At 37.9% G+C, this 23,666-nt stretch overlaps 2 protein-coding genes across 3 annotated transcripts in view; both read right to left on the bottom strand.

The window, feature by feature from the left end:
* The window catches only part of LOC101863396 (2-hydroxyacyl-CoA lyase 1), a 36,048-nt gene extending 35,057 nt beyond the window's left edge, over positions 1-991 (bottom strand). Inside the window, exons 1-2 of one of the 2 annotated variants that reach the window (XM_013081587.2) lie at positions 779-991; positions 344-455 (exon numbers count right to left, since the gene is read on the bottom strand). In XM_013081587.2, the coding sequence (XP_012937041.1) occupies positions 344-455; positions 779-870 (204 nt within the window). In that variant the 5' untranslated portion in view covers positions 871-991. Of the gene's footprint in view, positions 1-343; positions 677-778 lie in introns of those variants that run through there. The other variant, XM_005089578.3, reaches the window with a different exon arrangement.
* Positions 992-14,714: 13,723 nt separating this feature from the next.
* LOC101853985 (attractin) overlaps positions 14,715-23,666 on the bottom strand; it is a gene marked incomplete in the record, with an annotated part of 34,628 nt that continues 25,676 nt past the window's right edge. Inside the window, 5 exon segments of the mRNA XM_013081573.2 lie at positions 14,715-17,088; positions 17,647-17,800; positions 18,579-18,713; positions 19,622-19,700; positions 23,296-23,354. Coding sequence (XP_012937027.2) covers positions 16,994-17,088; positions 17,647-17,800; positions 18,579-18,713; positions 19,622-19,700; positions 23,296-23,354 — 522 coding nt within the window.

The raw sequence follows: 23,666 nt of genomic DNA, 5'->3' as shown, positions 1-23,666 counted from the left end.
CCCCCCCACACACACACACACACAGTCTGTGACGCCAGGTCTAAGGCAAGGGAAAGTATTTTTCAACTTTCAGCTATCTGACCACTTGCTCTCTGCCTCAAACATTGTCAAATTTATTCCAAATGTAGGGAAAGTTTCTCTAGCCCTCCGTTACCAACTAGTCTAGATCTAGCTACAAAGGGTAACATGTTCCAGTTCCACCCCGAGCCAGCAAACAAGTAACAAGGTCAAAGGTTAGAGTTCGTGAATACCCGATACAAACAAAACGAGCAGAAATTCCTTCGGATCCAGATCGCAGGCGACAATAGAAACTTAGAATCCCAACAAAGACTTATTTTGTTACCTGTTGTTTTAAAGCTCGAACAAGAATGGTAGCACCATCCACACCATCGTTATTGTTCCCAGCCATGCTTCTTGAATAAAGACGGTCTTTCCAGGGATTCTCGCCGCAAGATCTATATGGGGCAAAGGTTGGAATCGCGAGGTTAAGGAATGCCAGGGCCGTCCACACTGTTGCGATTGACTATATTAACACTTATGAGATATATAGAAAAATTATGCTTTCAGTTAAATAAAACTCAATTAAGGCTCTTATAATCAAAACAATATCAGCTGTAAAATTAACTCTACGAAATCTAACAAACATCGTTTGAAGCGACAAAACAAAATGCAATAGCTAAACAATTCCTTATTCAAGGTATCCAAATAGGCAAATACTTGCATTCAGCTGGACAGCTTTTGTGGGTGATACGGTAAAGACCTCACAATGTTCGCTTACTTTCGCTGAAATGACTTGAAGACGGCCTTTGGGGCCACTATCCTGATTTTATATCTCCAAAGAGAAATCACCCCGCGAGAAAACATAATCATAATTTTTAAAAAGATGCAACCAAAGGAATATAAAACAGTTTAAAAATCGGCACAGCACACGCTAGAAACGCTGAGGTGTCAGTGATCGACCTCATTCGAAATACATGTACTATGCATCCTTTTTTTTCTTCTCTCTTTGTCTCAGGCCTCTGGCACACTTGGCACCAATAGAATCCAAGAATTAAAACAACTACTGCAAGAACCACAAAACAAAGCTCAGACCCTTGCGATTAAAAAATAATTAAAACTCAATCATGCATTTTACCCCCCCCCCCCCTCCCAAAAAAAAAAAGTTGATGGAACTGATGAGATATTTGTTAATAACTTAAGTTATTATTATTAGTAGGCTATTATTATTATTATTATTATTATTATTATTATTATTATTATTATTATTATTATTATTATTATTATCATTATTATTATTATCATTCCAGGAAAAGATCTTATAGGATCTCCGTGTTTCCTTGACCTTGCATTGGATAACTGCCCTGCCAATTTCAATACCTAAGTGATTTAAAATTCCTTTCCAAGGTAAAACCTGAATTGTAATTTGTGTGCATCCTTTAATTTTTATTAACTTAAAGGTCAATTTAACGGCTCCGAGCGGGAAATGTGCTCTTAAGATAGAAGATAAGATTCTCACAAAATGTGGAAAAAAATTCACTTTGAGAAGTAAAAAAAGGGGAGCGGCGGGGGGGGGGGGGGGGGGGGGTGCCCAAATTTAAAAAAACTAAACAAAAACCAAAAAATCTTACGAGACTACACTATTTTAAAAGTCCTGAACAAGACCGTTTCTGGTTTTCACAAAAAATTTGGACGGTTTTACGGTAAACGAATTTATCATGTTATAACAACTGATAACAAACTAGGTCTTCACAACCTAGGCTCAAACTGCTCGTGTATTATTCATTGTATCCAGGACGACATTATAGCCGTGCATGTTCCTGTTGGAGAGAGAGAGAGAGAGAGAGAGAGAGAGAGAGAGAGAGAGAGAGAGAGAGGGGGGGAGAGGGGAGAGAGAGAGAGGTGGAGAGAGAGAGAGAGAGAGAGAGAGAGAGAGAGAGAGAGAGAGAGAGAGAGAGAGAGAGAGAGAGAGGTGGGGGGCGGATTTGTCATGGCCGCTGTGAGTGTGAGTGCGAGTCCCTTTCAAATGCGACATGCCGTGCTCGCTGGCCCAATGTTCACATATCCGGATATAATGTGCCAACAACAGCCATTGAATGAGTCATCTAACAAATTTCCTTGGAAAAAGAAAGACACCAAATTACATCACATTTCTTATTTTATTTCCACTGAAAGCCGAAGTATAAACCATGTCATTACAAACAGGCGAAAACACTGAGTACGTTCTGTCTTCAGTCTAGTGTGGCCATAATGACAATACTAAAGTATCAAAATACATGTACATGATGGATCACTCCCGCCGAGAGAAGGATGGATTTTACTGTTCCTTTCTACACTGTTAAGTTATGAGGCGGAACCTCCTAAACGTCTATCTTCCTATAGGACCGAGCTAAATGGGCAAAGAGCCTTAAGAACTCCCCAAAACAACTGAAGTTCAAAATTCCCCATTGGCGATTCGAACCAGGGCCATCTGCTCCGTAGTCCAGCATGATATCAACTGAGCTAGTGGTGCATCCCAGTTCAGTCTGTGAGGTCCCATTTGCAATGACTAAAATAAGAGGCATAAATCATGCCTAGTATGTGACAGCACAATCGCTGTATAGAGATTTTGTCGTAAGTGATGCCCTCAATAAACTGAAGGTATGAGACCATGGTAGACAAGGTTTGAAGACAAAAATACAAGCATAAACTATTTTTCTGTTTAGAATTTAACAGCACACACAAAACAATACACTATTAATTATAGCTTTCTGTGACTTTAGCTTGTTATATCAGTAAGAGTAAGACTCCTTCAACTAAAACTACCAATAAGCCTGCACGAGCTACACAAGCAATATCCCAGAAGCATTTAACACACAAGAATTAACAAAACAATGTTAATCTTCAGATCAGTTTATTTCATCAGTACGGTATTTTACCGACAAGCAACAGATGCAGCACACACAGTCATTTTCAATAATCATGAAACAATTTTTGTATATATATAGGTATTTCCAACATGCATTCTGCAATGGACTTCGTATTATCTTCTCACAGCAGAAAAATGAATTGAAGGACACAACCTCAATTCAAGCATAAATCTCATGAAGAAACATAATAAATACTATGACAATTTATTTGACGAAGAGACATGATCATCAAAGGGAATTTTCCTCCAGCAATGATAATCACAGCTTTAATCTAATAAATAGCCATAGCATCGCATCACAAGTAGAATATTTATTTCATACTAAAAACCAAACAGGGTCAAAAGAAACAAACAAACAACAAAAGTGTGGTGGCAACGTCAGCATTCCTAAAAAGACTGGTATATCATTTTAGAACTTGGATAAGACATATCTTGTCTCATTGAAATGAAAAAAAAAGTTTCCTTCGCCATTAGAATGAAAACAAGTCTTGCTAAATAAAAGTGTGATTTTTGTTGTTGATAGCAACACGACTAGAAGGCATTCATAGGTTTTACCTAATATTAGACTAGAGATCTATAATACAGTGGAATCCTGTTATAACGAGAAGGAAGGGACTGATGCGATATATCCCTTATAGCCGGATTCTCATTATAAGGGATCCAGTAATAAATTAAAGGGAAATAATAGAGTAGGGCTAATCTATGAGTCTGGTGTTCTGTTTATTCCTCTAGGTCTTGATCAAAAATCGAATCAGGTTTCTTTCTCTAGCGCTAGCAATGTTGACAGCTTGGCGTTGGCGATCAGAAAGAAAGGTCTCTGTGTTAACTCGCCCACTGTGCGTCTTGTCCCCCACCCCACTACACCCTGTGGTGCGTTCCGTCTGCTTGCGCACGTCACACATTCGCTCTATCCATCAAAGTACTGTGACCTCTCCATCCCTGATTAGGAGAAGTGAGAGACATGGTAGTAGTAAGCCTAAATAATCTAGACTAGGCTAAGCTGGTCTATCAAGTGACGCGTTCTGCTTGTCTGCCATGTCACACCCTCCCCACTCATTCGTTCCGGCCTTCATCGTTGGCATACGTGGGCTCTCCCATTCTCTGTTTCCCTCAAGGAGTTGTAAGGTCCTTGGTTTCCCTAGATCACCAACAAGTTTCTCAACTGGCGAGGTTTTATAACTGGCCAATGCGCTGTGCACAGTAGCAGCAACATTCCGCTTCAACCGACTAGCGTATTTGTCTGATTGCCCTATTATAGCACTATTTTATTTACATCAAAGATAAAGATGGAAAAAAACGGGGGTTTAGAATAGTGTCTTCAGAACAGACTTCTCGTTATTTCAGGACTCGTTATGAGCGGACTCTACTGTAATAGATCTATAAATAATATCTATGAGGAATTCATAGGTTTTACCTGATGTTAGACGAGATCTGTCTATAATATAACTTCTATATATTATAAGAACTTTTCCATTTTTCAGAAAATCAGTATTCATGCATATATACATGGTTAGAGTAGGACACTGACGATATAGATCATCCCATAGTGTTGAGAGTTCGTTCATTCGACTCACTTGGCCCCATTCAGCATACAGTAAACTTAGCCTAAATTCATTACTGCATCTTTCTCATTTAGTTTAGTTTTTGTCTCTGTGCTTTGAACAATGGTATAGTATATCAGTGTATAAATTATAAATTATAAGATATTTCTGGAAAACAGATCTAGGAACCTCCGTAAGGGCTACCACATAGAGAAAGCCTCTCGAGGCCGTACTTTTAACAGCCGTGTTGTCAGCCTCTTAAGCTTTGGAAAGTGCCTGCTGGACCCCACATAGAGAACACTGTTACACCAGGCCGTTTGTGATCAAGTGTATGCATTCTTCATAGACAGGAAAAGCGTTGTCCAAAATCTTACTAATGTGTCAGTCCCGTGATCGGACGTGGCATGGGGGCTTGCTTGTAGAACCACTAATAATGCTAAAGGCGTGAGAAACATTTTTACCTCATATTTCGCCCAGAACCCTTTAGTCTATAACTAGATCACGTTGGACAAATTATGAGAGAGAGAAAGAGAAAGAGAGAGGGCGAGAGAAAGAGAGAGAGAGAGAGAGAGAGGGGGGGGGGGAAGGGACAGCGCACAGTTTTATATATTTGTCATCATCATCACCAATAATATGTCATTTAGTGTTAAATGTACGGTGTTCAGTATCACTGTATTCGTATCCTACCGGTCAAAATACATACAAAGAGGACTTTGTAACGTTTGTCCCAAATGGAACTTCTACTGATAACACAAGCACATCTGTGTCCATGTTCAAATCACTTGCTACATCAAACTGTAGGCGTAAGTAGAAGCACTGCTTTGGTACAACAGCAACGTGAAAATAAGGCCAGAGACAGCTTTGGACAGCCTTAGAAAGAATGTAATTTGGATTCCGCGATAAACGTTAGTGCCGCTTTTACTGGCGCATCCTCAATGACAGCTTAGTCTATGTGGGACGCAACGGTTTTCATTTGGGGATTCTTTTAATTTCACTGCCTCGGACAGTGCGCTTATGTGAGCATGAGCGAACGGCTTTCTCTACATGGTTGCCCTAAACGTCTGATCAATAGATAGGGCTTACATATTATTTCTGTGCAATTTGTTGAATTCAGATTCCATAAGACCTCTGGAGACTTTTGTTGGACTCACTTAGCTGCATTCAGTATTCAATAAGTATAGATTCTAGTCAGTGAAAGTAAAGCTAAGAGATTAAGACAAGGTTGAGTAGATCTAGATTACAGAGATAGAGCTGCAACCTATAAATCTCTCAGTATCAGGTTCAGAGAAGAGGGATGTTTGTTTAGAAGTAATAGAAGCCCAACCAAATAAACTTACTCCTGAGTACAGCCCATAAAAGGGAAGTGCTTTTTCAGCTACATATTATATAAAATTTGTATACAGGGCTGCCCACCTCAAAGTTCTTATTTCAGGTAAATTCAGGGTCAATTTCAGGTATTTGGGTCCAAAATCAGGAAGTCCAAAGACAAAGTGGGAAAAAAATGTTACCCTGGTATACGAAGTAGTTACCATCGAGTGCTTTTCGTGATATTGGGTAATTGAATTTTTAAAAACATCTGTGCATACACACACATGTGCATGTGTGTGTGTGTGTGTGTGTGTGTGCGTGCCCAATTACAGAACCTTTGAAATAATTATACAGATTTCCAGAAGAACAGGGAAGATTGGAACCACTGTAGAACAGGCTTTTTTCCCTCTTACTCTCGGCCCCTATTGCAAATCCGGTAGCTTTGACACCTTTATTGGTATGGCAATAAAAAGGTCCAAAATCGGTGACTATCGGGAAAATCGGTAGATTTAGGCAGCCCTGTATATATATATATATATATATATATATATATATAAAATAATATATATATTTTACACACACATTTATACAAATGTGTACACACATACACATCTAGCATCTGTGTTTGTTGCTATTTTTTGGCAACAAAATTGCCACAAAAAAGGGCAAAAGTTGCCAAAAAAGTTGCCATTAATTTTCAAGCTTTCAACTCTCTGTGGCGACGTATAGAGCAATATGTTGATAGAGGTAACTTAATCTGAAACACAAGAATTTCTTGTGCTGTTTTAAACATCCAGAATATCATTTGTAGCCACACAGAGTATAAAAATGTCAAAAATAAAGGTTTCACAACAGAATGAAATCAAAATTAGAACAGCAAATAAACAAGCACAAAAATTAACAAATAAGTAAAACGGCGCGTGTCAACCCATCCATACACTGGCCGTTTTAACCCTAAACGTGTGTAATTCCAGAAAAAATACAGGATATAGAGATGGAATCGCGCACAAAGGGCCTGCCAGTGTCAGTATTCGGTTTTGGTGGAGACATGCTTTAACATATAACATATTTTTAAAAAAAGGTAGGAAGAACATTACGCTATATAAACACAAAAAATAAGAAAACAACACATCAGAACAATAACAAGTAAAAAAATTAATACACCAACAAATCAAAACATAACAAAGAGGGAAACATGAAAGAGAAACAGCTATATAAATAGTATGTAATTACAGTAGTTTAGCATACTTATATTCTTCACAGGAAAATTGCAAATCAACGTGGTGTTAACAAGTGAGAAAGAGACGAAGTGAAGCGAAAGTGAAAATAAACATTCTTTCTAAAAGTAAAGAGGTTGGGCTTCTTTTTCTTCACGAATAGTATTCCCCGTTTTTTTGTTGTTGTTATATTGTTGTTTAAAAATTATTTTTTCTTCCTGACGGTGGTTTTTTTGCCGGAAAAATGCAAAAATCACGGCCACAATTCGCGGACCAAAAAATGCCAAAAATCACCGCGATTCGCGGGTCGCGACAAACGCAGATGCTAGACACATGATAGGGAGGTAAAAGGGAAACTGGGTTTTGAAATACCAGTACATCATGTACAGTCTATGGACATTCAACAAAATTAAACTGTAACAGATAATTAATTTACAAAATGAACTAGAGTATACAAAAAAAGATCTACAAAATAAGTCCCTCAAAAAATGTATGAAAAGAGCTCGCTTGTAGTGACTTCTGAAAATGATGACTGAAGGGGAACTTTCTACAGAGAACAATCCTTTGAAAGATGTCAGTCCTGGATTCTTCTTGATGCAAAAACATGTGAAATACATATACAAAAACACTGACAGTTGACAGACACCTACTCACTGGTACACCCCACTCATTAAGAACCAGTCTGCTACTTACTGCATCTCTGCTTAACGACTGTCAAGTGTGATGCATCAGAAGATGCCAGACTAAATCTCACACGCATAACCGAGATCGGTTTATACTGTGTTCAGGCTCCTTTCGTTTTCAACTACTGCCACTTGAAAGAAAGCTTTCAGAAATATATCAAAAGCATGTCTCGATTATAAAGTATTATTTACATTTCTGTACAATTTTATGGAATGTAGTGTTTCGTTGAGAGTCCTTTCAAATCAGTTGCACAAAAAAATAAGTCCCAGCCATGCGCACAGTATCATGTGGAGAAAAATCACATCTCCAACCTTGTGAATAGCACCATGTCAGCTACCATTTATACAACTTCAACAAAATATTAAGCCAATCAAAGACTTTCAGTTCAGCCAACATTAACAGCTATGTCTAAGCTTTTGCCTAGAAAATAAAGGCTTGCATGAGTGTCTATTCCCAAAACATTTCTCATGTAGTTAACATTAGTGCATTCAGTATTGAAGCTTCACTGTCCGATAAAATTCCCCACAAAAGGTTTCTTCACCATCATCACTCAGTTGCCAGTGCACTTTATCTTTGTATTGTCAAATCTACTATCAAAGGAAAGCTAAGACTCGTAGACTCACTTACAGGAGGGTAGTGAAGTTTGAAATAAGAGGAGCACATTGACTTGGTAACGGTCATTTAGTGCAGGGAAAAAGAAAGACACACAAACTAAAATAAAGAGGGGACCAAAAAAAAAAAAAATCTGCAGGGTGGGAAGTATTAGCTACAGGACTACACAAGACCCCAAACGCAGACACATAGTGCTACTGAGGGCCATTACATGGTGACCATTTATGTAACATTTATATATAAAATGCTTTCTTTTTTTAGTTGACCAGTGCCTCGGGGTGAGAAAGTCGACCACTTTGACACAAACTTTGGACATGACCACTGAGAAAAGTGTGACTATTACTATTAGTGTTTTGCTCACATTGATGAAATACAGCAAAATTAAAACGATAATTTGTACTAAATAGGATCACTGTGAAGTACCTTTCATCCATCTCAGCAGGACAACGCAACGTATAATAATCATAAAACAGAGCAGCATACAAAGAATTGCCACTTTAAAAGAATTGTATTGGACAAAGAAGAAAGAACCCCAGGGCTGCTGGACTAAAAATGAATGATTGAACTCAGCAAAAGGCAACTGCAGCAAAAAAAGAAGGTCTTTTTTTCCCTTTTCACTTTTCTCTCCCTCTGGTACCAAACAAGTCCTTTCAAAAGCAAAGCACTTGGCTTCCCATCAAAGTCAAAGCACCAGCCTGAGAGAACATCTTTGGGAACAAAACAGAATTATTTTTTTTTAGAGAACATGGCTTCAAATGACATCCATAGATCATTAAACCTATTGAAAACACACAAGCTTACTGGCAATCACATATGAATTTAAAAACGTGTCCCTCAAAGAATGAGTTTTCATGACATGAAAATGGGTAGAAAAGATGCAGTGCACCTGCTCTTGCAACCATTTTTCTCCAAAACCTCGCACACCAACAGTTTATCATTTGATCTATTCAAATATAGTACAGTGAAACTCGCACATTTAATGAGGTACCTTGGAACAGAGTATAGAGGGTCCATTGTTGGAGATAAATGCCACATCATCCTGGGCTGTTTGCCCTGCGAGACACTTCATGGAGTCTGCATTTCCTCATTTACATGTTATAAATCTAAATTATTTTGTTGATATTTATGATAAAACCCTTCTGAAAAGGCTGGTTTTATTGAATCCCAAATTTGTGTTTATTTTACTGAGCGTCTTATGACACTTGCAACACAATGGTCATAAAAAAGGCCAAAGATTAGTGGTTTGCAAGGAAGGAACAAACATAAAAAAAGGAGGAGGAAAGATAATGACAATAGATCTTTGACAGGAAAGAAGAAGCAAACCACACCAGAGCATTCGCCAACCAACCACTGAGTTTTTGTTCAATACGAATTTCACTGTAGTATACAACTATTCTCTTTCACACCAAAAACACAGCTTTCTTTACACTTCAAGACTATAAACACAACAGGATGGATACAGGTATATACACAAACAATTATAATAACAAAGCCGGTGGCTATGCGTATGGCTCTCCAGTATACATAGCCTTATGGCTATGTGTACGGCTCCCCTGTATGGCTATGCGCACTGTCCTCCCTATGTAAGGCCCTCTAAAGTATAGATTTAGATTTAATTAAGGACGTATGCTCACAGCCTTGATAATCAATTTAACCCAACTTAGATCTGTGCTGTTGTTATGGTCATTGTTTATTTTCTTCTGGAAGGGTTTCAAAAGAGAGTAGCCCATTGGTCGATAGTCTTAACTGAGATCCAATGAAAACAAGCGTAATTCGTGTTCACAATTATGTCGCTAATGCCCATGAAAATGTTTGATAAGAGTACTGTAAACACTCAAGATTTTGATTACATCTCTGGAGACAAAACTCTTGAGACCTACCTGAGCTCATCATAGTCCAAAGTGAACACAAGAAAAAAAGTTGTAAGTTTGTTTACGTGTTGTCACCTTATTCACTTATCCTTCTCGGCCCGAGGAGCCTGTACAATCTTTCCGAATTGTCTTAGTTGCTTTTCCTGCGCATGTAGATATTTTACTTCAGAACTGCAGCTATGGCGTTGTCCGTCGGACAGAAATTTGATTGTTTCGAGGACTTATAAAAAGCAATAGAAGATTTCCAAAAGTTAGAATATGTGAGTTGAATCAATAGAGAAAGTAGAACAATTGCAGCAGCTGCCAAAACGTGCTCCACCAAAGGGTTTCGCCAGGAATTGAAGTATTCAGAAATAGTGTATGCGTGTTTTCGAAACGGAAAGTATAGGCCAAATCTCAAGACAGGAGAGAGGCCAAAGCAGAGTACATCAAAGATTAGATGCCCATTCGCCATCAAACTTCGAGGCTTAGGACGGCCAAAGTTTGGTAGTCAACAATCACGGACCACACCATAATCACCCATGTACCTGTGAACATATCATGCATCACCCGAGTCAGAGGAGGCTGGACACAACACAGACAGAAATGGTTGCCAAAATGGTAAAGTTAAAAGCAAACAAGAAACTTTTAAAATCCCACAAGGAAGATGTCGCTAAAAAAGTTATCATAATGAAAGACATACACAACATTTCGAAGAAGACATCGGCAAAGCACCAGAAACCAGAAATGGAAGAGCTTCACAACTTGACAAGCAACATTTCTGTTTCTATGCATGTGCACCACAATGTGCACAACAATGTTCTGGGCATATTCTTGCAAGATGAGGAAATGGCTGTGAACTTTGGAAAAATTCCAGAGGTTATCCTTGTAGACAGTACGTACAAACTGAACACACACAACATGCCTTTATATCATTGTTGATTGAAACTACCAGAGCCATCCCCCGCGTTTTTTCCTCGTTCAGGAGGATGAAGCAACTGTACAAATTTTGAAGGTGTGTGCAAAGGTTGAAATATTATATGTTAACCTGCCTAGCTCCCCCTCCCCCCACCAGGGCAGTGCTACTGACTGAAGTTGTCTTTAGGCCATTCCCAAAGGGGGGATATTAACCCTATCCGTACATCGTGTTTTACTATCGTATTCATACGACGTGGGGAACTCCGTGCCACCACTTTCCAAAGAGGAAATTTACTCGTTAACACGATTCGTATGCTTTGCATAGTAGTCTGTCAAAATGATTTTTGAGAAATACGGTAAGTTTCAAAAGAGATCTTCGCACTTTCGGCAAAGAGGTGACAACTTCCAAATGCAACATCACCACCGAAGAGCGGGTCCGTGTTTTGGACATTGTTCAAGACATGGCTTACTCCAATTCTGAGGAGGATTACGACAAAGGACATGTGAAGTTGGAAAACTTTGGTGGCATCGTGTGTTGCTGTTTTGAACAGCACTGGCACCCAATACGCCAAGAGTGGGTCGAGGCCTTCAAATTAACTACTTTCAACTTTGGCATCTGCACCAACAATAGGATTGAATCCTTTTTCCACTAGGTCAAGTCAGTCGTGACAAGCAGAACAAACCTGGCTGATTTAGTAGTACATAAGCTGTTCTCTCTTGTCAACTTGCTCCGCACCGAACAGCAACACAAGACAGTTGTTGATTGAGTAGATGTTTTACGGCACTATCGACCCAATTTTGGTCATTTAAACGCCAACAGATGTCACCGCAACAAAATCAGACGTGTTTTAGTAAGAGTCTTTCGGAGCTCGCAACCGCACACGGTCACACTATTCTCATTATGCTAAAAGGACGGACAAACATTTATGAAAATTTGTGTAAATATGGTAAAGACTTATTTACATTTGTATACAATATTAATTTCAGTGTATATGTATATATACACTGATAACGATGACTGTATATTTTTATATTCTATTACTATTAAATAGTCCTATTTCTTTAACATAACTTAAAATTTTTCTAGGGTCTACAGTGTAAAAAACGTTTTTGATATCTTTACATTAAAAATATTTCTTACGTACATCATTAAATTCGACACATTCCGTTAGGATGTGCCGAACTGTGAAATATGTGTTGCACGCCACGCAAAAAGGAGCAAGACAGTTGTTGCTGAGATGAAAATCAGCACATCTGTGTCAACACAATCTGTGTCAACAATGAAGACGAGAAGGCATATATGGAAATGTTGACAATGGAGGCCTTCCAAATTGTGAAGAATGAACTCGTCAGGGTGGAAAATGTCAACATCGTCGACAACAATATTGTTGAATGCCAAAAAAAAAAAGAGATTCATTGTTGAGGCAAATCGGTGTTCCTGCCCCTTCAACCAAAAACACTACCTACCACGCAGGCATATAATGGCACGGGCCAAGCATTTGTAAACAGACAACTTATGTACCAGATGCAGCACACCGTCGATGGACAAAGACATACCATCAAACAAGAACACCGAGCGAACCAGCTGACCAATATCAAGACTTTATTGGCTAGTCGCAGTGCATGTGCAGAGAAGCCCTTGACCCACAACAAATAGTTCAGGAAAGCTAGCCTTGCAACCAGCATGATAAGCGAGCTTAATGGCTGACTTGGACAGTCACTCATTCCATCAGCAACTAGAGCAGCTGAACCAAGTGCTTGCTTTCCTGCAGGCTGGACTTCATAGTTTGTGAAATTGTTCATCCTTAAAGCAGCGCTTCTCTGCAAAGTCTAACACCTGCTCCCTGTGCCAGCCCACCAGCTCTCAGTGCCAGCCCACCTGCTTTAAGTGCCAACGCACCTGCTACCAGTGCCAGTCCATCTGCTCCCAGCCCAGTGAGTTGGTACGGCCAGGGAAAAAAAACAGCACTCGCGACCGTCCCAAAGGAGAGGCAACGACTGCAATCAGCCTACCAAGAAAGAGAGCAAAGATAAGCATGGTGCCATTCTCTAAAAAAGACACCAAAACAAAAGAGAACATGCTTCTTGATTGGTACCTTACAGAGGATGGTCGGGATAAAATTCTTCGTGGTCTCACAGTAATGTTCACTGATATTGAATCCGATGCAGAGTGCATACCAAGCTGTGTTCTCGATCCCATGGCAATGGTAGAATTGATCACGAAATATTTTGACAACCAGGGTTGGAAATAATTGCAACAGATTTGATGGGACCGCTCTACACTGCCATGGTTTTGCAAAGAATGTGGCCTGGACTTAGCTGCTAAGGAGTCAGTAGGCTGTGACAGTTGTTTAAGCTGGATGCATATGGCTTGCATTGGGATGACACAACACCCAAGACCAAGTATTGGTTTTGTACGGGATGCAAGTATCGGTAATTTCAAAAGTGCAATGTAAATATAGGTTGTGAGATGCTTTTTATGGTTCTTATCATCTTATCGACTGAAAGATTTTTAAACAATTGTAAAGTAAAGTAAAATTGTTCCCGCATCCGATCCGGACATTGGGGATTGCCTTGTTAGTTAGTAAGACAACTTTCTGGGCCTTCGGCATATTGTGGTAGGGTGGCCAGTATCTTTCCACGCCGCCTTTACTTCCCCAACTCGAAGTCAGGTACCTATTACTGCTGGGTGGGCAGGACGGGTAGAAAAATATCCGTGTCCGAACTGAGGCTCGAACCCGGACTTTCCACCTCGGAGACGAGCGCACTAACCGCTCGGCCACCGCAATTGTAGATTTTGATAAAAACAATAAATCAATGAACTGACTGCTGCAGTTTATAAAGGATGCTCCAACAAATACGCAAACATCAAGGCATGCCAACTACCTACTTCAGTCGGAACGCGTACTCAAATTAAGGTGAGTGACCGTAATTTAAATAGTGCCCCTTAGGAATTTTACAATAATTAACTGTTGTCCTACTCTGTTCCAACTTCCACTTAAAGTGCTTGTTGATGAAGCCTCAAGTTGTGTAAAGTTTGTCCACTTGTAGTGTCCGGTTTGATAGTTTATGTGCCGCCTACAAAGCCTAGCTTATTATGTGAAGTGGAGGGCCGAACAAATAGCCACGAGACTTTGCGTACGGGAGCCACACGCATAGCCACTTCGAATAACAAAATATAGAGCAACGATGCAATTGTGGAGAAAGAGTTCAGACTGATTTACACATCCTTATCAATCATAAAAGGACTTTAAATATTACAGGAAGGTTATTTACAATAAATATAAATATATTGATACATGAAAGAATAAACTAATAGAACAATCAAATTATGTCAAAAGTAATCAATAGATAAAACAGGTTAGTCAACTCATCAAGTTTAAATAATTGTTACCCATTAACAGAAACCCTCAATCTCAACATTTCAACATCAAACAAGGAAGTGAGTGTAACTTGCTCATTCTACTTTTCACTTTTCCAACTCTAGAATCTAGGAAAATAAATGTGGCATGAAAAAAAATTGTTCAGAAACCATCATAATAATTTCCAGAACACTTTGTTCAATTTACCTCTCTCTGAGACCATTATTGAAAATGTTAAAAACATCCAGGATTTTATCCGAAAGTACACAGAAAAAAAAGTTCCTTGCTCAAACAGACTTTGCTAAAATCATTCACAAATGCGGTCCTGAACTTTTTATTCCACTACATATCTTATTTTAGATGACAAGTTTTCATGAAAGAATAGGCAAGCATATTAGTAAAAAAAAATTACATCCAATTTTACTCATAGTAATGAAAAGTACCCCCCCCCCCCCCCCCCTTTTCCCAAAACGAGAATTTTAAAAAGGTTACAAAATGAACAAGTCTCACCTCGTAAACCTCCTCATTGGGAGACATGGTTCTCATACAGACTGGCATTTTAGGTGAATTCAAGTGAAGCAACATCGCTCACACAACAAAGCTACCTCATTTGCTTATTGTTAATTCAAATATGACCCTTTGGTGACTGCAATGCTTGAGTCAAGAGATGATCACGATCAAATGAAAGAAAGAGACACTCCCCACCCATCATTCAAATGGGTCTCACTGGATGCAAAACCGTTATGAGTTTTCCCTCTCCAGGAGAATGACTTTCTTCCCTTAAAGTTGTTTAACAGCAAATCAGGTTATTAAGACAATTGTTCTTCTTTCTCAGACTGAACCAGACTACTCAGATTTTAATTTTTAGAAAAGATATTTTAACAAGAAGATTGTAATGAAAAAAATTAAGTCACATTGACAAAAGTGAGCTCTTGAAGGAGTGTCAAGGTGGCTTATTCTAAGGTGGATACCACTGAGTACAACAATAAACAATTCATGTCCTTTTTATTAGTGAACTAAATACAACACAAATGACGGCACAAAAAAGTGAGCATCTTTCCTGAAAAACAAGCCCTGTTACGCTCTATACATAAAATGCAAGCCCATCGACCATCCTACAGGTAGCCACATCACAACCTCTGAGCTGTTAAAGAGTGCAATGCAACCCACACAGAGCTTGTGTGCTGAACTGATGCACATATCTGCAACTTTGATGTCTGCATGTCAGCCTGACATGCGTGCCATACATTAATGTTAATATGTTACCTCTGACCTAGAGATGAGACGTCCAGGGTTTAGGTACATTGATGTATATTATGTATCTCACATATTTTTGTGTTTTACGTTGACATTGGTGTATTATTTCTATGTTTGCATTATACTTTGACATTTGTGTGCAACACTGTGGTTGATACTAACAAAGATATTTGTGTATCGCATATATGTCTACATCAACAATCACATATAAATTATACATTGATAATCCTCTGATACATGAAAGTCTGCACATGCTATATCAGAGGCTCCAGAGTCCCAGAAGATTAATAAGAGTACGCAACCAACCGCCCCTGGCAAATAAACTTGTATTGCAAATAAATGGAAATCTGAATATTACATTGGCTGTCAAACTTCATATCAACATTAGGATATGATACAATCGTTTGTGTCCAGTTGATGTTCCCAAATACAGGAATACCTGCGTCTTATTGATATTAGCCCGATACACCGGTGTTTGTGAGTCTTATTGAAGTGTGTGTCTCACACTTAAGTATATGTCACTCAAGGCAAGATGTGGATGAGTATCATCAACTGTCAAAATAGCTACAGTGTATTTTATGAAAAAGAGGAGCAGTGGTTGATTGCAAGGCAAGATTTATTCAGTAAGAAAGAGAGGAACTCATCCAACACCAATCTTTCAAGAATGCAAATGCATTAAGACAAACATTCCTTGTATTGCACTTTGATCAGCAACATCATGCATATCACAGTTCAACAAACCTTGAGAATCACTTCAATTTTCATTTATTATTATGAGCTTGCTGTTCCACATTTTTTTTCTCAGTAAAATAGGGTGTAAGTCTATGAGAATCTTTCTTTGGTTCAAAAGAATCTCAAAACTTCAGAATATTACTCTTGAAAACATTATGGAACCTACAGTAATCCCATTAAGAGGAGTTGACAGAATGAATCCCTTATTGCCTTATGGACATAAATATAAAGGAGAACATGGGACAAAAATCGAATTTTAACTTTTAAATTAAGATTGTCTCTACATGTAGGAGGGTGTTTTGGGGGGATGCTGGTTTGACATAAGCTAGGCTTAAAAGCTCTGTCAAAGTCGTGTTGCTCTACTCATTCATATCGTCATATGTGGAACTTTTAAATTGCAGATGTACGTACTTGCCATCAAAGTTCCTCGACAGCATCCTACGTAAAATCTTGTGGACAGGGCACTGCTTTGTGGAATTGACTGCAATCCATGAGGGCCAACATGTCTCAAAGTTTGCAAACACGGCTTGCTAAATTACGCACAACAAAGAAATGCATATATATATATCTAAAACAGCAATACTCATTTTTTGTAGTTGTACGGTTCTCAGGCACAAGTATCCGGATGATTGTATGTGAGGTTTTTCCGAACCTTTGGTTTCTCTCCTTTAATATGCTCTAAGCTCTGTTTCCGATGAGATCCTGAAAGACAAAATGAAAAAGAATACTATAACAATAGACTGACACAATTTGAAATACTTGACTTTGAACACCAAAAATGGTATCACCTTTTCATTGTTATTATTTATTCCAATGAAAATACCAACCACGGACAGCCGAGGAATGATGCGCATCATAACAACAACATTTCAACCCCTGTTTCATAAATTTTCTTTGATATTGTGTAAGTATCAGGGAAACAAATTGGACAGTTTCAACATGTCTACTGCGAGCATTTAGAGACCTGGGAATAAGTGTCATAATAAAAAAAAGTAAAGCACAACACTTCTTTGTTTCACTAGTACTGTACTGTTTTGACAGAAGTAGGAGGCCAACAAAAGAAAGCACTTCTGCAAGATTAACTACAAAAAGTGCAATTCCAGTAGCTTTCATAAATAGCATGAACAAGAAAAAAAAAATCAAGAGTTCATCCTCGAAGGACCATGTGATCCTGGTCTTACTTAAGGGAGAAGCTCCCTCAACACCATGGAAATACCTATAATGAGCTGTGTTGACTAAAATTTAATATTTCACACTCACCAATGGAGACTAGAGCACTGCCCACAGCCAGTCCTGACTGACCACTGGGGGCGTAGTCTGAGCCGCCTGTGGGGAGCTGGATGATGAGACTCAAGATGGCTGCCTTGTTGTCCTTCAAGGGTTCTATGGCCACAGCTGACGGTTTATTCCCCGCCTGGGTTGTGACAAACAAGAAAAACAGAACAAGTCAGAGCAATCAACTGAAAACAAGATGCTACTGTAGAATTACAAATTTCTATTCGCCATTTTATACTGTTTTTGAGTTTCTAAGGCTATGAGGTTAGAAACCAAATCTTCTATCTGCTCTATCAAAATAGTGTGAATATTCGGAGTTGTTATTTATTCAGCCGTTATCAAGATATTCAAAGAATTTGCATCAGAACTCATAATTTTGTCAAATTTCTCAAAGAGAAAGCACATAGAACTTAGTAATTCTAGGGTAGCAAAAAGTAAAAAAAAGAAATGACAATTAACTTAAGATCTGTTGATTCCTGGTATTGTGCCAACATAAAAGTAATACATGTGAAGTGAATTACCTGAGGATTAGCAAACTACTGTAGGCATTACAAGCAATAATTTTATATATAAAATATACTTAGTCAGCATGTATAAACTGCTTGGTATTGATGGCTCATAGAGTGCAAGTCAGAGTGTTTATTCTAGACATACATCCTAGCAAAGGTTCACATGACTTCACAGAAATTCCTTTGGCTGCCCCTTCATCAAACTGACCATTTCAATCCCCTGACTGGGAGACATACAATGCTGCAACTTGTCAGAAGTATATATTTCATTTAGATTCAATCTCAGTCGACAACAATCCATAGCTCTTTTTTTATCCCCTGATAGACATACAAGATTTCATTTATGACTCTGTCAGTCAGATTCCATCTCTCATGGGTACACAAATACACATTATTTCAGAAAACTACCTTTCTCCTTCGCCTCAATACTGAATCTAAATGATCTTTCTTGTCCACTGTGATCGGGTTTGACTTGCGATCTATCTCTATACCAATAGTAGAGAAGGGTCTGCTGGCCATTTGTTCCATTTCCACCATCAATTGCTGCAAAAAGACAAAAAGGTGTGCCCACTGTATTGCACCATAGTTTTGGAAATTTTCAACATAAAAATATCATTAAAGATTTCTTGAAAACTCATACTTTCTTATAAGAACATGATAAGCTGCATGCAAAAAAAAATAAAAAATTCAAGATCTTTGTAACACGTCAATAGTTTAAAGACCAATTTATATAAATCTTACCACGATCAACTATTTAAAGAACATTCAATAAAAAATTATAGCACTCAAATACACAAGCTCTCTGAGACAATTGCTATTACCATTGTTGATAAAAACTAAAACACTATCTCCTTGTTAAGTATACCCTCCAAGGGTCAGCTTGCATGATTCCATCCTACTTAATACCATGATGGTCATTTCAAAGGTGAAGTACTTAGTTCCCCACCAGACACTAGGCTAAAAGGAAACATTTCAAGTAGGAACATTTTTAAAAATAATTTTGAACGAACAGAAATTTTCCACAAAAAGAACCAGTCCAGTGAATTAGCTTAACATAACTAAAATATATGTGAATTTATAAAATGTATATATAAAAAAGGACCAAAAAGACCCACAAAACTGAAGATGTTTTACCCTCCGGTCATCAATATTCACAATATTTAGGAGGTGTGCTGCTTCAACCCTGCCTGTCAGGGTAACCCTGTGAGAGGGATAGAACTTCCCAGCAGAAAGACTGAAATACTCGATAAGAATTCCCCACACATGGGAATCAAACTCACATCTTCTGTGTGTGACAGCAAAATGTTTAAAACCATTACCCCACAGACACTGGTGAATTCTATTTTTTTTTTCAAATGACTAAACTTTCACAACAACAACAAAAATTCCAAGAACAAAATTGGACTCCCATAAACCCTCAGTTGAAAATACGTTCTATAAATTGTCCCAACCTGTCTTCGCCTGTAGCTGTTGTACTTGTGTTTTACTTTCCACAGTGCTGCTGCTATCAACACCAGCGAGAGAAAACAGCTGAAAAAGGTAGAAAAACCAGTAAGAGTAGGATTGGGTTTGAATAAAATACTGCAGACACTACAGAATTCTTTGAATCATAAGTTTTGTTTTGGATTTGTCTAAAGCTTTCCCTGATTACATGCTTAATAAAATATATTTTAAAAATTAATTACATACCTGATCCTAAAACTCATAACACTACAAAGAGGTGATAACAAAATCAAGATCAACAGTTTACTGAAACATAATCTGCCCCCGACTCATGACTTGTCATGCACAATGAATCTGTTATTACTAACATAGGTCCAAATTAATTTCAAAGCATACATTTCAACTTTTGCCAGGCCTTATAAAATTAACTATGAAAGTAGCAAACTTTTCAAAGTCATTTCACTTTTCATTATCGGTATTCTTCATTTACATAAGCAATCAATCAATCTCATTAACAGAGGTAAAAGAAAAGATGCATTGCATGTTGATTAAAGGGTGGAAAAGTGCCTGTAGAGATGGAATAAAACAGCTATTTGGAGGGTGACTGACAAGTGCTGAGATTGAGTTTCAACTAAATGAAACAAACGCCATTTGTGATGAAACTTTAAAAATACAAGTTTCACAAAATGACGTAAAGATTATAAAATAGATTGAATGGGCATACTAAGGTATAAATCTTTCATTTTTTTCTAAACTGAGGTGTAAATTACCTGTACTCCATGCATGGGAATTTAAAAATAATAAAACAACTTTTATCTTTTCTACATTCTCTCTACAGAACACTTTCTTATGCAAAATATCATCAAAAGAAGAGAAGAGCTTCAAGGACAGTGCAATTACACCCCAAGCCATGCTCTGCCAGAAAATACTCAATAAAGTGTTTTCTTTATCTACAAGAAAGCAGTGACTTTTTTTCATGCACAGAGTGCAGATGACGCAAATACTTAGGGACTATTGTATAAAACTGAACTTGAATTGAGTTGACAGAAATTAAAATAAAATTTATTAAGTCATTTAACTAGATGAATCAGATTTTAGCTAATGAAACAAAGACTTTGATAACATAAGATGTTACCAAAAAAACCCCAGATTACAAAGAAATCACACCGAATGTCTGCTAGCTGTTAATGAACTGAATGCGGGCACAAATTTATCTTGAAAGTTGCACCCAGACTCCAGAGTAATAATGTTTTCCGATTGTTCTTAAAATCTCCTGAATGACAACAGCATCAGTTTTCACATCTTTTGTCTCAGCTTTTAACTCTTAATGCAATCTGTTGATACCATTAAAGCAGTTGAGAGAAAGCACATAAGAAAGGTAGACATAAAACCTGAATTTATGCTTCTTTTATTTATATTTACAGACTAATTTGCATTTATTGACAAAGTAACAAATAAACAAACAAAAAAGAGAGAGAGTGAGAGAGGGGGAGAGAATACCGGTGAGTGAAAAAAACTAATGAAGACATACAAGAGTCAAAGTCATGCTTCAGTTAAATTATAAAAAGACAAGAAAACAAATTCTCTGCACAACCACCTCAAAAGACAATATTCAAAACACAAACAATTTGAATGTTCTCAACAACAGTGAAATGATAAGGGATAACAGTGAGAGAGTGAGTGTATACATTTCAGACAGTTCTTCCATTCCACTAGCATGGTTATATGAATAAACATTTCACACCATAAATGTTTTAACTTACCTAAAGAAAATTATAAAAAACTTAAGAAGATTGATTTTATCCGGTTGAACAAAAGAAATCTGTAAAGAAAAGGTAAACACATCAAACATAGGCACATGCATGATTGTCTTGTTAGTGATGGACAAAAACAAGGAGCCTATTATTGCAGCATGGACCAAGGCTGGACATGGGGAACTGGTTACTGTTCTTCAACTGCCCACACAGTGCACGGGAACAGAGAAAAAAACCAAAACAAACAAACAACAAGATTCACTCACAATAAAAGCAAAACAAAGGGACGAAAAACAGCCATAACAAAATGCAAAATGAGCACAACATTTACTGAATTTGCAAATTCTCCCTCTAGTCTATATCTGTTGCCAACACTAAGTTACATGCAAGACAATGAGAACTTTCAAGACCAATATAACTTTGACAAGACACAAATATGCAAAGCCATGGTAGTGAAGGGACTTGCATAAGAAAAGGGCAATGACAAGAAGCACTGATGCTCATAGCAGGAAGGATCAGAGAGCCTGAAAGTCACTTACAACACAAGCAAATTTGCAACACAAAATAAACTTTTTCCATTTGACTTACCTACCATTTGTAAAACCAACTTGATAGCCTTTTGAGACTCCCTTACCACTTTAAGTGCTCATGTTAATGTATGTTAATGTGCTGGCACGGAAAGTAGTGTGAGAAGAGGTACTTGAACAGGAGGGTTGTGAATGAAAGCCTTGTGAAGGGCTGAGGGCATTAGGCGCTGTGAAGGCTGTGTCAAAGCTTTAACTCTCAAGTGAGTTGATTTGTGAAGCTTCAGGTCCAAAAAACACTCAACCCCTAAAAAGTAATCACGTTGTTGAGAGCCACAAGAGAAATATTGGAGAACTTTCCACTACATCGATATCAACGGCAAATTTTCAGGATCCTTGAATGACCTAAATGGATGAAATCTGAGCTGAGGTGGGACAGAGCTTAAGCACTACAATAATTGAGGCTTGAAGGAATCAATGCAGAGATCTACTGAACTTCTTCCTAAATAGCTAGATCCAAAAACAAATAGCAGCCATCACAGATCTTCATTCTCTGCCATTCTCAGCCAGCTTAAGAAAAGATATCATACCTTGTTCGAACTAAGCTGTCAAAATATTCAAACTTTTCATGTACGTCATTCAATTCCTACAATTTATCTTGCACTTCTCTCCTGCAATGTTTTCACTAGGCATAAACCTTTCTTACAGGAAAACAGTTGTGTTTTCCCTATTATGCTATATTGATTAGACACCTATAAATATTAGTGTGTGACTAAACTGTACACTGAAATTATGTATCCTTTTATCATTTTGAACCTCAATTAATTCATTTACTATCCGACCTACCACTTTCTGAGCGTCAAAATGCGGCTTTTATCTTATCTCACAAGCAGTTCCCTGATCTTTCATCTCTACTTACATCTAACACCTTCTATTAGTGACAGGCTTATGACACCACAAAGAAATAAATGAAGGAGCAACAAAAGAAACAAACCAGGAAACAAAAATGAAATGCCAGAAAAAAGACAGGAAGAAGAAAGGATTTCCCCTCTTTAGACAACTTGATTTGTCACATGTGGGTGTTAAACGTAGGCCTGCCATCTTCTTCTAAAGTAAAAAGCTGAAGTGAAAGCTTCTGATTTCCAGTTTCATTTACCATTTAATACCCCATCTTTGTTATATTTTGTACAATTTGACAAGACTCATGTTGAAATGAAAATGAACCGTTAAGCAAAACTGAAGACAGGCTATTGTTACAATGAGGGTTAAACCTACACCCACATGCATCAAATCAACATGTCCAAGCCACAACATCAATGCAGACACTGGATCCGAGCTACAGAGAACGGGACACAAGCAGATCAGTGGGTTTGCACTAGACGTGGGCATAGGACCTTTACATACCTAAAGAATGTTACGAAAAAGTGAACTAGATCAATTTTAGGAAACTGGGAGAAAGATATCTGAAAAATTCATAAAGATGATATGTTCATAAGCTACATAAAGAGGTCCTCATACACTGCATCAATGTAAACATTAATAAATGCATTTTAAAACAAATGTTTAGTTATTAATAAGTCGCAACACCTTAACAGCAATATCATCAACTCATATGGTAGAATTGAAATCAACATGAGCCTCATAAGAGTGAAGATACTGTTATATCAGATAGGAGTTTATGTGTTTATTGCTAAAGGAAAAAGAAAATACCATTTAGTTACCTCCTCACTCGCAAGGATTCAACTTTAGAGTACGCGATTAGAAATTCAAAAGTA

Source organism: Aplysia californica, unplaced genomic scaffold, assembly GCF_000002075.1.
Source record: "Aplysia californica isolate F4 #8 unplaced genomic scaffold, AplCal3.0 scaffold00007, whole genome shotgun sequence".
Lineage (NCBI taxonomy): Eukaryota > Metazoa > Mollusca > Gastropoda > Aplysiida > Aplysiidae > Aplysia > Aplysia californica.
The sequence above is the reverse complement of the archived record's forward strand: the minus strand, read 5'-3'. Positions and strand labels throughout refer to the sequence as shown.